Source organism: Symsagittifera roscoffensis, chromosome 6 (genome assembly GCF_963678635.1).
Source record: "Symsagittifera roscoffensis chromosome 6, txSymRosc1.1, whole genome shotgun sequence".
NCBI lineage: Eukaryota > Metazoa > Xenacoelomorpha > Acoela > Convolutidae > Symsagittifera > Symsagittifera roscoffensis.
This window is the reverse complement of record NC_087067.1, coordinates 46,914,627-46,926,927: the sequence shown is the minus strand read 5'-3', so window position 1 is coordinate 46,926,927 and position 12,301 is coordinate 46,914,627. Positions and strand designations below refer to the sequence as shown.

The window sequence follows — 12,301 nt, the reverse complement described above, 5'->3', positions numbered from 1 at the left end:
TCTCTTCTCATGGTAGCGGATGGATTATTGACAGAATTGAAAAATTGCAAATCAGTTTCGCGGCCTTCTCACCAATAAGAGCAGGATCCTACCTCGAGCTACCTGATGCACTCAGCGCAGCATCTACTCTGCTCACAAATATCAACACTAAAGATGATGACCGTTGCTTTCTCTACTGCTTTGTTGCCGCATATCACAATGTGAATGAGCCGGTCCTCTACCCCACATCTAGACGGTGGCTGGAGAAAAACAAAGTCTCAACCTACAATCTCGACAAAGAAGGAATTGTGAAAATCAATGGGGAATACGAAATGCCAATGGGTCTGATGGATATGGACAGATTTGAAAAGTTGAACAATTGTCAAATCAACGTCTTCCGGTAAGCAAATTCTAATTCCCTTCTAAAAATTTTAAAATTCCTTCAATAATGTTCTTCACCTATTCAAACACCCTTTTTATTTCATTCCAAACCTAGGTATAAAAATTATTTTTCTGTTCAGGTACAACGATGGCGAATTGTTGCCCATAAGAGTATCGAGCAGATTCACTACTAGCCTGATTGTGGACTTGTTGCTGCTGACAGATGGATCAAAATATCACTATGTGTTGATAAGTGATCTCCAGAAATTGGTCGAGTACGTGCGGCACAAAGTGCACCGATTTCAATCTGAGATTTGTCGCAAATGTTTCCACACATGCGCTTCATTCGAAACTCTGAGAAGACATCAAGAACTGTGCTACCAAGACGAAGATGTCGTCATAACAATGCCCAAGCCGGGAAAAGATGACCACAAGTTCAAAAACTTAACAGCTCGTTGGTACGTACCCAGAGTAATCTACTTTGATTTGGAGTCACTGCTCTTACCAGTATACGGACCGCAACCTGATCCGCGAAAATCTAGCACGCAAACAATTGAAATCCATCAACCGTGCGGCTACGCGTTAGCAGTAATCGAATTTGGGAAAAAAGACCTGTTAAAGTTTGAGCTTAAAAGAGGACCGAATGTGATGGAAGAGCTAATTAGCTCCCTTGAATCGTTAGCGAGACAAATTTACGTAGAAAAAAGAAAATATTACACTTTCACTGGTGTAACAGACCAGGAACGGGAAGATGCTACAATTTGTTGGATATGCGAGAATGATTTTTCCGACAATGATCAAGTGGTACTTGATCATTGCCATTACACCAACAAGTTCCTGGGTTGGGCACACAATGAGTGTAACATTAATAGAAAAACAACAAATTACATTCCAGTGGTAGCTCATAATTTGTCAAATTATGATTTACACTTTATAATCAAAGCGCTGGAAAAAAGCGATTCGGAAAACACTTTTTCCGTAATACCCGCATCTGAAGAAAAATATTTATCCTTGACAATCTCAGTCTACATAAAAATGTACACGGACAAAAACGGAAAAATCAAAAAACTCTACGAAAATCTGAGATTCATCGATTCGTATAGGTTCATGCTAGCATCGTTGGCAAAACTTGTCGATAATTTGCCCAACTAAAAGTTTTTTCTGCTGGAGAACTATTTTGAAAAACTCGGCCACTCACGTGAAAAAGTCAGTCTGTTGAAACAGAAAGGGCATTACCCCTACTCATACTTCAACTCATTCGAAAAATTCCGAGAAACTCGCCTTCCCCCACGAGCAATGTGGAAAAATAGTCTAACAGGAGGGGATGTGAGTGTTTCAAGAAGCGAGTACAATCATGCCCTTAAAATTTTCACCGAACTGAAGTGTGGCTCACTTGGTGATTACCACGACTTGTACTTGACTACAGATGTGCTATTGCTTGCTTCCGTTTTCGAAGCTTTTCGGGAAGTGTGCTATCAAACATACGGGCTGGATTGCGCCTGTTACTTCACGGCAAGTAACCTTTCCGGGGACGCCTTTCTAAAAGTTTGTAAGCCCGAACTGAAACTCTTAACGGACCGTGAACATCTAGACCTTGTGCAGCGAATGATACGAGGAGGCATGTCGTCGGTTTACGCGCGCCGATTTTACAAAGCAAACAATAAATACCTCGACGATTTTTCGCCCTCAGAACCATCAAGCTACATCCTCAATATTGATGCAAACAATTTGTACGGGGGGATAATGAAACACTGCCCTTTGCCCTTAAACGATTTTTCAATAGTTGAAAAAAGTCTGGCAGACATACTGCTCACCAGCGAAACCTCAGAGTGGGGTTATATAGTTGAAGTCAATTTAACCATACCCGAAGAGCTTCACGACTTCTTTGCTGATTACCCCCTTGCCCCCTCTCGTGAAGTAGTGGACATCGGTGCAATGAGCAACGAGCAAGTCGACATGTTGGGAAAATTGGGAATCACCACACTGCCAAAAGTGCCAAAGCTTCTACAGACCTTGCATCCTAAAGAAGGTTATGTTTTGCACTACCTTACCCTAAAATTGTACCATGAGCTGGGAATGAAAATAACTCACCTCGGAAAAGTTCTTCAGTTCCGCCAAAGTCACTGGATGGCACCCTTTGTCGACCTCAACACCCGCCTACGAAAAGCCGCGGTAAATAAATTCCAGGAGAACTTCTACAAGCTAATTGTTAATTCAGCTTTCGGTAAGACAATGGAGTCTAAGTTAGGAAGAAAGAAGCTGGAGATTGTAAGGAATGAGAGAGAACTTTTACAAAAAACAGCTCTGAGCACAATGAAAAGCTTTCAAATCATTGACGATCAATTAGCCACAATTAGTTTTTCAGTAACAAAAATATTGTGGGATAAACCTATGATAGTTGGTGCGGCCATCCTAGACCTCGCCAAGCGTTTCATGTTTCAGTTTCATTATCAAAAAATGAAACCAAATCTAAACTTGGAACTCCTTTACTCCGACACGGATAGTTTTATTTACGCTATAAAAACTGATGACGTTTACCGAGACTTGGAGAAAATAAAAGCTGATTTCGACTTTTCAAATTACGATAAGGACCATTTCTTGTTCGAGGATACCAACAAGAAAGTTGTGCTGAAGTTCAAAGACGAGACTGGTGGGAAGCCGATCAGAGAATTCATCGCCCTAAAACCGAAACTATATTCGGTCGTCCTTAATGGTAAATAAATTTTAAGCCACCCTTCCACCCCCCATTCCTACCTTTTACAGAACAAAATTACCACCACGAACCTACCTACACCCCTTAATTTGTTGCATTAAACTATGGGCATTTAGCTGATTTAGGCAACATTATACAATGTTGCCTAAATGTTGATTTATCTGACCACATATTCCCTCTTTTTTCCTCTTTTTTAATCATAATTTAGAGTCTTCTGCTCTTTTTTGGTAAAATGAATCAAATTTTGTTCGGTATAAATTGAGTTGCTGAAGTGAAATGAAGCTATCCCCTACGTTGTAGAAAAGAATAATAATTTTGCTTCTGTTTAGAAGGCACTCAAAAATTGAGTGCCAAAGGAATTAAACGGAGTGCACAGAGAGAACTGGTCCACCAAACCTTCAGGGACACATTATTCACTGGAAAAACAATGAGAGTGTACAACTATAATATAGTTTCGAAAGGTCACACCAATATGACAGTGAAACTAAATAAACTTGCATTATCACCATTCGACTTAAAAGGTTTTCTACTTTTCGACGGAATTTCGACAGTGCCCTTTGGCCATAAAGCCGCTGAAGAAAATGCTTTTCTAGAAGACATTTACATGGACACCGAGTGGGCCAACTCATACAATGAAACTGATAACAGTTCTCCCGATTTTACACTTCCGGATTGGGGATTTTTACAGCGGCCCCACTCAGAAGCAGAGCTGCAAGAAGAAGAAGAAGCTTCTAGTAGCCGAGTCCGTGAAGGTCCCCCTATAAAAAACCCATTTATTTTATCTGAAGCTTCAGAAGAACGACCATCTAAAAAACAGCGCAAAGAAAACCAAAACAATAAACATTAAAGTCTGAAACATATATTTTCAGATGATTTTTACTGTTCGTCCTTTTTATACTTCGAGTTGTATATGTTTTGGTTTTTACCAATTTACAACTAATAAAATACTCGTATTGAGCTCAATCACTGTTTTAACATAAATAGCTTCAGGCAAATAAACTAGTAGACGCAAACCAAGTGTTAATTCAAACAAATGTGTGAAATCCTTAGGCTTGTTTTCAATAACAAACTTTAATAGCATGACAAATCTTTGACGAAAAAAAGAAAGCCAGGAAATGATATCCACATGAAACTAGGACAAAAAAAGAAAAGTTCAGGAATTAGGACGATTAATTTTAATTATCGCGGGAAAAGGGACCGCTTTCAAAGGAATTAGAAGGAATTATTGTATCGCGTCCCGGTTGTTGAGCTCAGCTTAACAAGATCCTAAGGAGGGGGTCTTTTACTTTAGGGGTGGGAACTTGCGATCATTTACAAAATCCTAGGATAGGGGTCCTCCAAAAAATTAAGGACCCCTTTCCTAGGATTTTGCTTTACGTGAGGACCCCCCCCCTTAGGAAGGACCCCCCCTTAGGATCCGGGACACGATACAATACTACTTGATTGGCTCTGAAGGCATGTTACATCTATAATTTAGATTGTACTAAGTTCAACAAGGGTTCTTTCACTATAAGCTCTCACTTAATGCTACGGCAAGAACATACCAACAAACAATAGGACTAGTTTACAACAATAAATAGGTGACTGTTGGGTCTTGTGACTTATATCTTATCCACTTATTGTTCCGACTTTTGATACGAAAATAACGGAATATTTGTGCTCGGGGTGGGTTTTTTTTCAGACGAATTTCGAATTTTTAACCAGCCATTTTTGACGGAATTTTTTAAATATCATTCGAAAGTTATTGTTGTCTTGAGCTTAAATTTGAAAAGATATTTCACCTGTGATTATTTTTCGTAAAGTTATGGGGGTTTAAAGATTGCCATTATGACCAATTTGGGACAATTAATCGCGATATATTTCGCGCTATTAACGCGTAAGCGGAGAGCTAATCCGTCTTAGAAATTGTTCCAAATTGGTTCAAGGAAGCTTATTTGCCATAATTGATTTGTTACAAAATCTATCCTTTTGTACTTTATATGGCGTGTGGAAGGATGATTTTCATAAAAATATTCAAATTTTAGAAGAAAAAAAATTTCCTTTTGTTTTATTACATTCAATTTTTTAATGTTATTACTGCTCCAAAAACCTTAAAAGGCATTCGGAACATTCAGAGCTTCGCCCTGATACGAGCAGTCTCGTTTGAATTTGAATTTGATAAAACAAACATAACAATCGGAAATGTAAAAAGTATCAAGTGTAAAACTACGGGTTCTGGAGCACAACGAGTAGTGCCCCTGGCAAATCAAAAATAGGGGAAACAAATTATTTTAAGCGTGCATATTAGTTATAAATCATAATTTCTACAATCGACTGACATTTTTCTTCTGACTTTCAAACAATGTGCGGAATTATTATGCTGGGGGATTTTTTTTTGTTCAGTCAATATCAGCGGTAGTTTATACCAACATTTTGAAAAGTTTTCTTCCGAGTTTGAAATTAAAGTTTGTACCATCATTTTATTACCCCATTGAAAACATTGAATCCCTACATTCAAAAGTGGAAAAAATGGTCTTGTTCTTGACAAAATTAAACCCGCCTTGAAAGTTCTATGCGAGACGCTGAAAGCGTAACGCGAGTTCTTTATATGTAGCAATTATCCCACTCTACAAAAATGCTCCAAATTGAACTGAGTTGCAGAATATTTTATCAAAACTCAAACTCAAATTTTCACTCTTGATGTATCTTATTGCCCAAGTTTTTGTGTTTCAACATTATCTTTACGGGGACCGGCCTAATTGCATGCGTAGCGCTTAGCAAGTGGTTCTTAACGCAATTAAATTTGAGTTTGTTTTGATCACCTGGGCAACAATTAATAGATATCATTTAAGGGGAATTCGGATTATTAAGGTTTTTTCCTTTATATACGAGCACTCTTGTCAGCCTCAATTCATTTTGGAACGATTTAATCCGCCGCTTACGCATACCATGAGAATGCAAGAGATTGTGCGTCAAAATTTCAAAACCCTATAATCTTACGACAAATGCTCAAAAATCATTTTTTTTAATTGGAGCTCAAGACAGCTAAAAAAAATTCCATCAAAAACTATTAATTAAAAATCGATTTTTGCCTGGAAAAATAAAGTTACCCTAGCACAAACATTTCGTGACTTTCCTGGAAACTGTTAATAATAAATGGCTTTTTCTGCACGGAAGATTTTACATCCATTCATTCTTAATTCATGCTTTGATTCTGTACAGAATCATGGTCTTTCTATAGAATTGCTGCTTTGTGCAATGTTTTCAATAAACAATAGTGTCTCTAGTTTTAAGTTGAGAAAAAGATAATTAGGTGCCGTGCGTGTTCATTACTTGGCGAGACTTTTCATATTTAGAAAATTGGTTGAAAGTTTGTTAGGAGAAATCTTTTTTTCTTGTAAAAATATGGGTTTAGAAATTGCTAATTTGGCTAAATTAGGATAATTAACGCGCAATATTTTGCTGCAATTTGATTTGTTGCAAGTTTATTATGTCTTACCGTTAGGATACGAGAAGCTAAATACATCCCTATGTAGTTATTGTAGAAGTAAAATAAAAAAGAAGTAAAATAAAAACAAAAATTAAACAAAGTTTCTGCCACAAGATTTCTCTTTGGCCTTGAAATGCTGTTGGAGATTTCAGTGTTTCGCCCCGATATACAAGCAGTCTTGTTTTTCAGAAATTCTTTTAAAAAATGACGGAATATTTGTGCTGGGGGTGGTTTTTTTCTCCAGGCAAATTTAGACTTATTAACTAGCCATTTTTACGTAATTTTTTTATATCAGCCAAAAAATATTGGTGTACTGAGCTCAGATTTAAAATATATTTTACATGTGATCATTTTTTGTAAAGTTATCGGGTTTTAAAGATTGCCAGCTTGGCCAATTTTGGATAATTAACGCGCGATATATTTTTGTAGTTAACGCGTTAGCGAATATTTAATCCCTCTTCCGTATTGATCTTTCGAGCTTGAACTGAGGCATGCTATCTCATCTATTTGATACTTTGCTATATACTTTGTTCTTTACATAGTTAGTGTGTGGCGATGATTTCCACAAAAAATCGATGAAAATAAATTAAATAGATATAGATTTTTTTGTTGAAAGCTTATCATTTTTTGATAAGTGAACACTACTCTAAGGACCTTAAAGGTAGTTGGAACATTCAGGGCTTGATACGAGCAGTGTTGTGTCTGTTATATACAATGAATTAAATTGTTTTTTTAACTTCAAAACCTGATAATTTGTAAATTATCAGACAGGCTTGAAGTATTGAGCATGCTTGTTAAGTAGAAATGTTATTTTTTCAAAATGAAAATAGAGTTTTGAAGTAATTTGAAAAAGTCAAATAATGTCTGATTGCTGTACTTTTGGTTGTTTGAAAATATGATGATGTCCCTTGTCAGGAACAGCTGGAGGAGGACAAGACCCTGACGAAGCCCCTCACTCTGGAGGTCATCAGCCAGAGCATCTCTCTCCTCTGCAAAGTGGGCACTGGCCTCGCACACGCATACGTCAGACTAGACGTCCATGACAAGGTTAAGAAAAACGTTTATTACATTAGGTAAATAAACTTAAAACTTTTTTATTACGACCACTTAAAACGAGGCCTTACTTTCGGATGAACTTTTTCTTCTACGAAGCTATAAATTTAAAATCCGAAGCGATTTACAGCGACATTATACTGAATCGAACTATACTGAATCAAGCCTGAAATTGACTGGGCTGAAATTGAAATCGACTGGAACTGATTTTCACAGGTCAGACTCAAATGGCAATAGCATTTGCCCCCAAATAATGACTAAATTCAAAAACCTTTTGTTCTTTAAAGACAACATATTCTTTTAAAGCCAACACACCAATTATTCTTGAGAAATGATTACCAGTAAGTCTTGAAAAGTGTAAAATCATTAAATAGATTATGACCACTCAGAGAATCGATCTGGTCGAGTGAGTTATATTCCGAAAATGTTTCAGGAGTTGACAAATATAACGATGTTGTCTACATTTGTACATTTACGCTACATTGACATTTCGAGCAACAGTATCAAAGACATCTCCCCGCTCAACTGTTTGACTCACATGCTCACTTTGAAGAGTGATCGGAACCTTCTGACATCGCCCGCCCTCGCCCAGTTGCCCTATCTGCAGTCGGCCAATTTCTCCAAGAATAAAATTGTCGCCGCTGAGGGTATGTGCCAGTTACGTAATAAATTTGTGGTTACAATTTTTCCAAGTTCATTTAAATATAATTGACAAATTTGTGCGCCTTATTTCAATCGTTTTGATTATCTTTTTTAAAGCGATGCGCTCAGTCGTTTGGTCAGAAAACAGTTCAGAAATAACTTTTGCTCATAACAGTCCTTAATGTTTTCTATAGGCGCTTAAGGAACGAATATCTTCATCAGAGGTTGTACCAGTGTCTTGCAATTTTAAAAAAAAAACATGACTTTTCCAAAAAATGATTATTCTTCAAAAACTCTTTGACATTGCTGGTATCCGCCTTGGTCTGGAAAATTGCGCCATCGCCGCCCTTGTCGCGAAAGCGAAAGTCGCGCCATAGCCACCTCGGTCGCGAGGAAAATCTTGACATAAAGTTTCGCCTTGGGTTGAGCCACATCCGGATCGCGATACAAACTCTATAGTCGCACCGAGAGTTTGAGTCTGGAAAGTCTGAACATAAGGTCAGAAAACTCAGGACATGAGTCGCGAAAGTCTGGAAAAAGTGTGTCCAGATTTTCGCGACGCATGTTCAGACTATCGCGACCAAATTTTGGTATGTTCACACTTTCACGACCCACGGCGCGACTAATGTCCAGACTCAGACTCGGCGCGAACCTGCAATTTGTATGTGAATCCGGATGCGGCGCGACCCACAAAGACTGGACCTGAGTCTGGGACCTCGACCTGGTCTCCAACCTCCTTATACAAGTTACCAACCGCTCTCGTCGCTTCTGCAGGTGTAGTTTGCTGATTTATAAAAAGCGTAGTCGTTATCAACGCTGGTTGCCGTTTTGGATCAAAATGATGTTTCAGGCGTGGATCACCCCCTTCTGGAAGTACTTCACCTGTCATACAATAAGATCAACTCACTCACTTCCTTTACCGCTCTCAACATGACAATGCTGCACACTTTGGAGCTGAGAAGCAACCAACTGCGGAGCACCAAGGCAAGTCCATCAACCGATTTCACAGCACAGAAGCCTTCAAACAAACTTAAATTGTGATAAGGTCTTTTGTCTATGTACAAAACAGTCTTATACTAAACAACCTAAACAAAACATCCCCAGACACAAATCAGCTTGAAACAATATGATTTGTTTTTGGATTGTTTTTTTTTGGGCATTTATTAATATAACAACAATAAATTGTGTGCAAATTAGATTCCATTCATTGTCGAAGTTACTACATTTACAACCAAACGAAATCTCATTGCGAGAACGCCGTGGAACTATGCAGCCCGTTTTCAGGCGCCTTGGCTGTTTTGAACATTTTTGTCACGAACTGTTTTGTGGAAACATGAGTGAAATACCTATAAAATTTAAGATCGTGATTCAATCAATCGCTCTTCTGTTTTTATAGCAGTTGGCAGATTTAGGAGTGTGATCGGCACCTTGTATGTTTTTTGGCAAATTATAGTTAACAAAGCTCAGAAAGCTAATTTGGTCAACCAAAAAAGTGTGTCATGACTTGTTTTGGAAATACCTCCTCGCAAATCTGAAAAAAAAATCAGGGTAATGAAACCGCAACTAAATATCTGAGAGCAAATAAACCAGCCGAAGTATAAACCAACCTAAAATGCGCGGAGTATATGATCCAGCCGAAAGGTTAAGTCATGTCACATCAATGAAACTTGCATGCTTACGTAACTTTTACATAATTGTTACATAACTATTATATAATACTTTTGTATTTTCGACTGGTTGATACTTCGGCTGTTTTATACTTGAGCTGGTTTGTATACCACCAATTTTTTGTTAGGGTTTAGTCATCCCCACTCTGAAGAACCTCTACTTGGCCCAAAACGTGATCAAGTACCTGGAGGACGTGGACAAACTGAGCAATCTGCAGCAGCTGCATCTCAGGGACAACCACATCGAACACCTGGACGGCTTCAATGAGAACAACAAGGCACTGCAGTACTTGAACTTGAGGAGCAATCACATCACAAACAAAAAGGAGCTGCAAAAACTCAAGGTTTCGTACTAATTTTTTCTCTTCACTTTCTCCGGTGTAATTTGGCAAGGGTTAATTTATTTTTTTCAATAAAAAAAGTTCTGCGGTTTCATATTTTTCTATCAGTTTCAAACTTTCATCTGAGCTTGCAAGATACTTAAAGTACAAATTTAACAGGTGTGATGTTTACGGTTCATATTTCATAATAGTTTCTAAAATCACAGTTTAATATTGTTCGTCAATTGATATGATGAGTGCTGCTTGTGGCGTTTAGATGTTGCCGATGTTGCGTTGTGTGGTGATGTCGGAGTGTCCGATCAGTGACGAGGACGACTATCGAGTGGAGGTGCTGATTGCACTTCGGAAGAGAATCGAGCGGCTGGACAAGGACGAGTACACGGAGGAAGAGAGGGTCGAGGTCAGTCAATGTATCTCAATGTTATATGCTTTTCGGTTCAAATATGTCATCACGGCTGATTTGACACGTCGGCTCAATCGACAAGTCTTCAATTCATATGAGATGTCGTTTCATGTCTCAGCTTAAATCAAAATTCTGTGCAGATGACATATCGATTCATATCAAATATCTACTCATATTGGATGTCTGTTGAAATGACGTGTCGGTTCAATTGAAATGTCGGTTTTTCCTCCATTAACTTTTCTAGCTAACTCTTCTACTATCTCCTATAGGCCGCATCCCAGACGATTATTTGATAATTAATACTAACAAAAATTTGTTTTCGAGAAGGGAACAATGTGCTTATAATTAAAATATAAACTGGTTTTCAGTGGATAGCGTTTTGATTACAACTTCAGAAAAGCGCCTAAAAACGTCGCTTCTGCTTGTTCCCGCAAATCGACTCTGGCGCAGAACGTTTTCCCAAAATACGGCTTTATATTTGGGAGAGCGCTGTAAATCAATTCGCTCAAACCAAAAAATCAGGCCAACAAAATTTTTATGAAAGTCCCCCACCCCCCCCCCCCCCGCGCCGCTCCTGCCTTTAATGTGATATAGTCTTCAATTCAGCCATTTCCAATGTCTAAGAAAATGTTTTCAACTTTTGAATTATAGGCCGAAGAGATCTCGGAGCAGAGGAGGGCGGAGGAAAACCCAGGCGGGGCAGGAGATGAGCAGGACGGAATGGACCCCCTCCTCATGGACGAAGACGGGATGGGGGGAGAGGAGGGATCGAACGAGGAGGGCAATGACTTCGACCTAGAAGACGACATGGACTACTCTTGAGGATTAGAAATTGAACCTGACAGAATTTTAGCAAATTATTCGCCTAATTTTTTGTTTCGATTTTTTCTTTGTCACTTTCTTGATCATTTCATATCGTACGAGGAATTGTGACAATCAAATTCAAATTTTTCTTGTGCTTTTGAAGGTTTCTGAGCATGGATTAGTTTTTTTGAAACTGTTCCGCAATGTTATTGCAAACGAGAATTTTGAAATTTTTCCGACCCAAATCTCAACAGGGGTGGGACAGCTATCGCGTTAGGTTGGTTTTTTCGATTAACTCAAAGACAGCCTGGATAAACAAAATGACAATTTTTTGATTTTTATGTTTTTCCTTAATTTTGGAATATTCAAATCGTAGAGCTCGGAACGCTCTGCGCTACTTGCATCCCGCAGTGACAAAAATGGATAAAAATCAATCATATAACGAAATTAGCGTAAGATTATCGTAAGAGTACCTTTGCTAATGTTGCAAATTTTGTTCACCGGCTGGCTTTAATTAATAACATTTTGACCTAATTTTTTTCTCTTATGCCTGGCAACGTTGGGCTGTTTTAAATGATATTTTGGGTAAACTGTATTTTGAAAAATTTCCGCGGGATATTTTGAAAAATTTCTGTGGGATATTTTGAAAATTGTAGTAGAACAATTTTATAAAGCATAAACAGATCAGTCGTTTTTTTATTTGCATGCTGTAACTCTGCATGCTTTAACTCTGTAGGATGTAAAATTTCATCGAAGATTTCCAAAAAATTTATATTTCTCTATAAATCGTCCAATTTCCGCTTTTCCATATTTCCGTTCCAATTTCCGCATTTACGCATTATTAGACAA

At 38.1% G+C, this 12,301-nt stretch overlaps 1 protein-coding gene across 1 annotated transcript in view; it reads left to right on the top strand.

Moving 5' to 3' along the window:
* LOC134848367 (leucine-rich repeat-containing protein 23-like) overlaps positions 1-11,577 on the top strand; it is a 28,329-nt gene extending 16,752 nt beyond the window's left edge. Inside the window, exons 2-7 of the mRNA XM_063865778.1 lie at positions 7,458-7,589; positions 8,029-8,242; positions 9,088-9,221; positions 10,033-10,248; positions 10,502-10,645; positions 11,300-11,577. Of these exons, the coding sequence (XP_063721848.1) occupies positions 8,047-8,242; positions 9,088-9,221; positions 10,033-10,248; positions 10,502-10,645; positions 11,300-11,470 (861 nt within the window). The 5' untranslated portion in view covers positions 7,458-7,589; positions 8,029-8,046 and the 3' untranslated portion in view covers positions 11,471-11,577. The remainder of the gene's footprint in view (positions 1-7,457; positions 7,590-8,028; positions 8,243-9,087; positions 9,222-10,032; positions 10,249-10,501; positions 10,646-11,299) is intronic.
* The last annotated feature ends 724 nt before the right edge of the window (positions 11,578-12,301 follow it).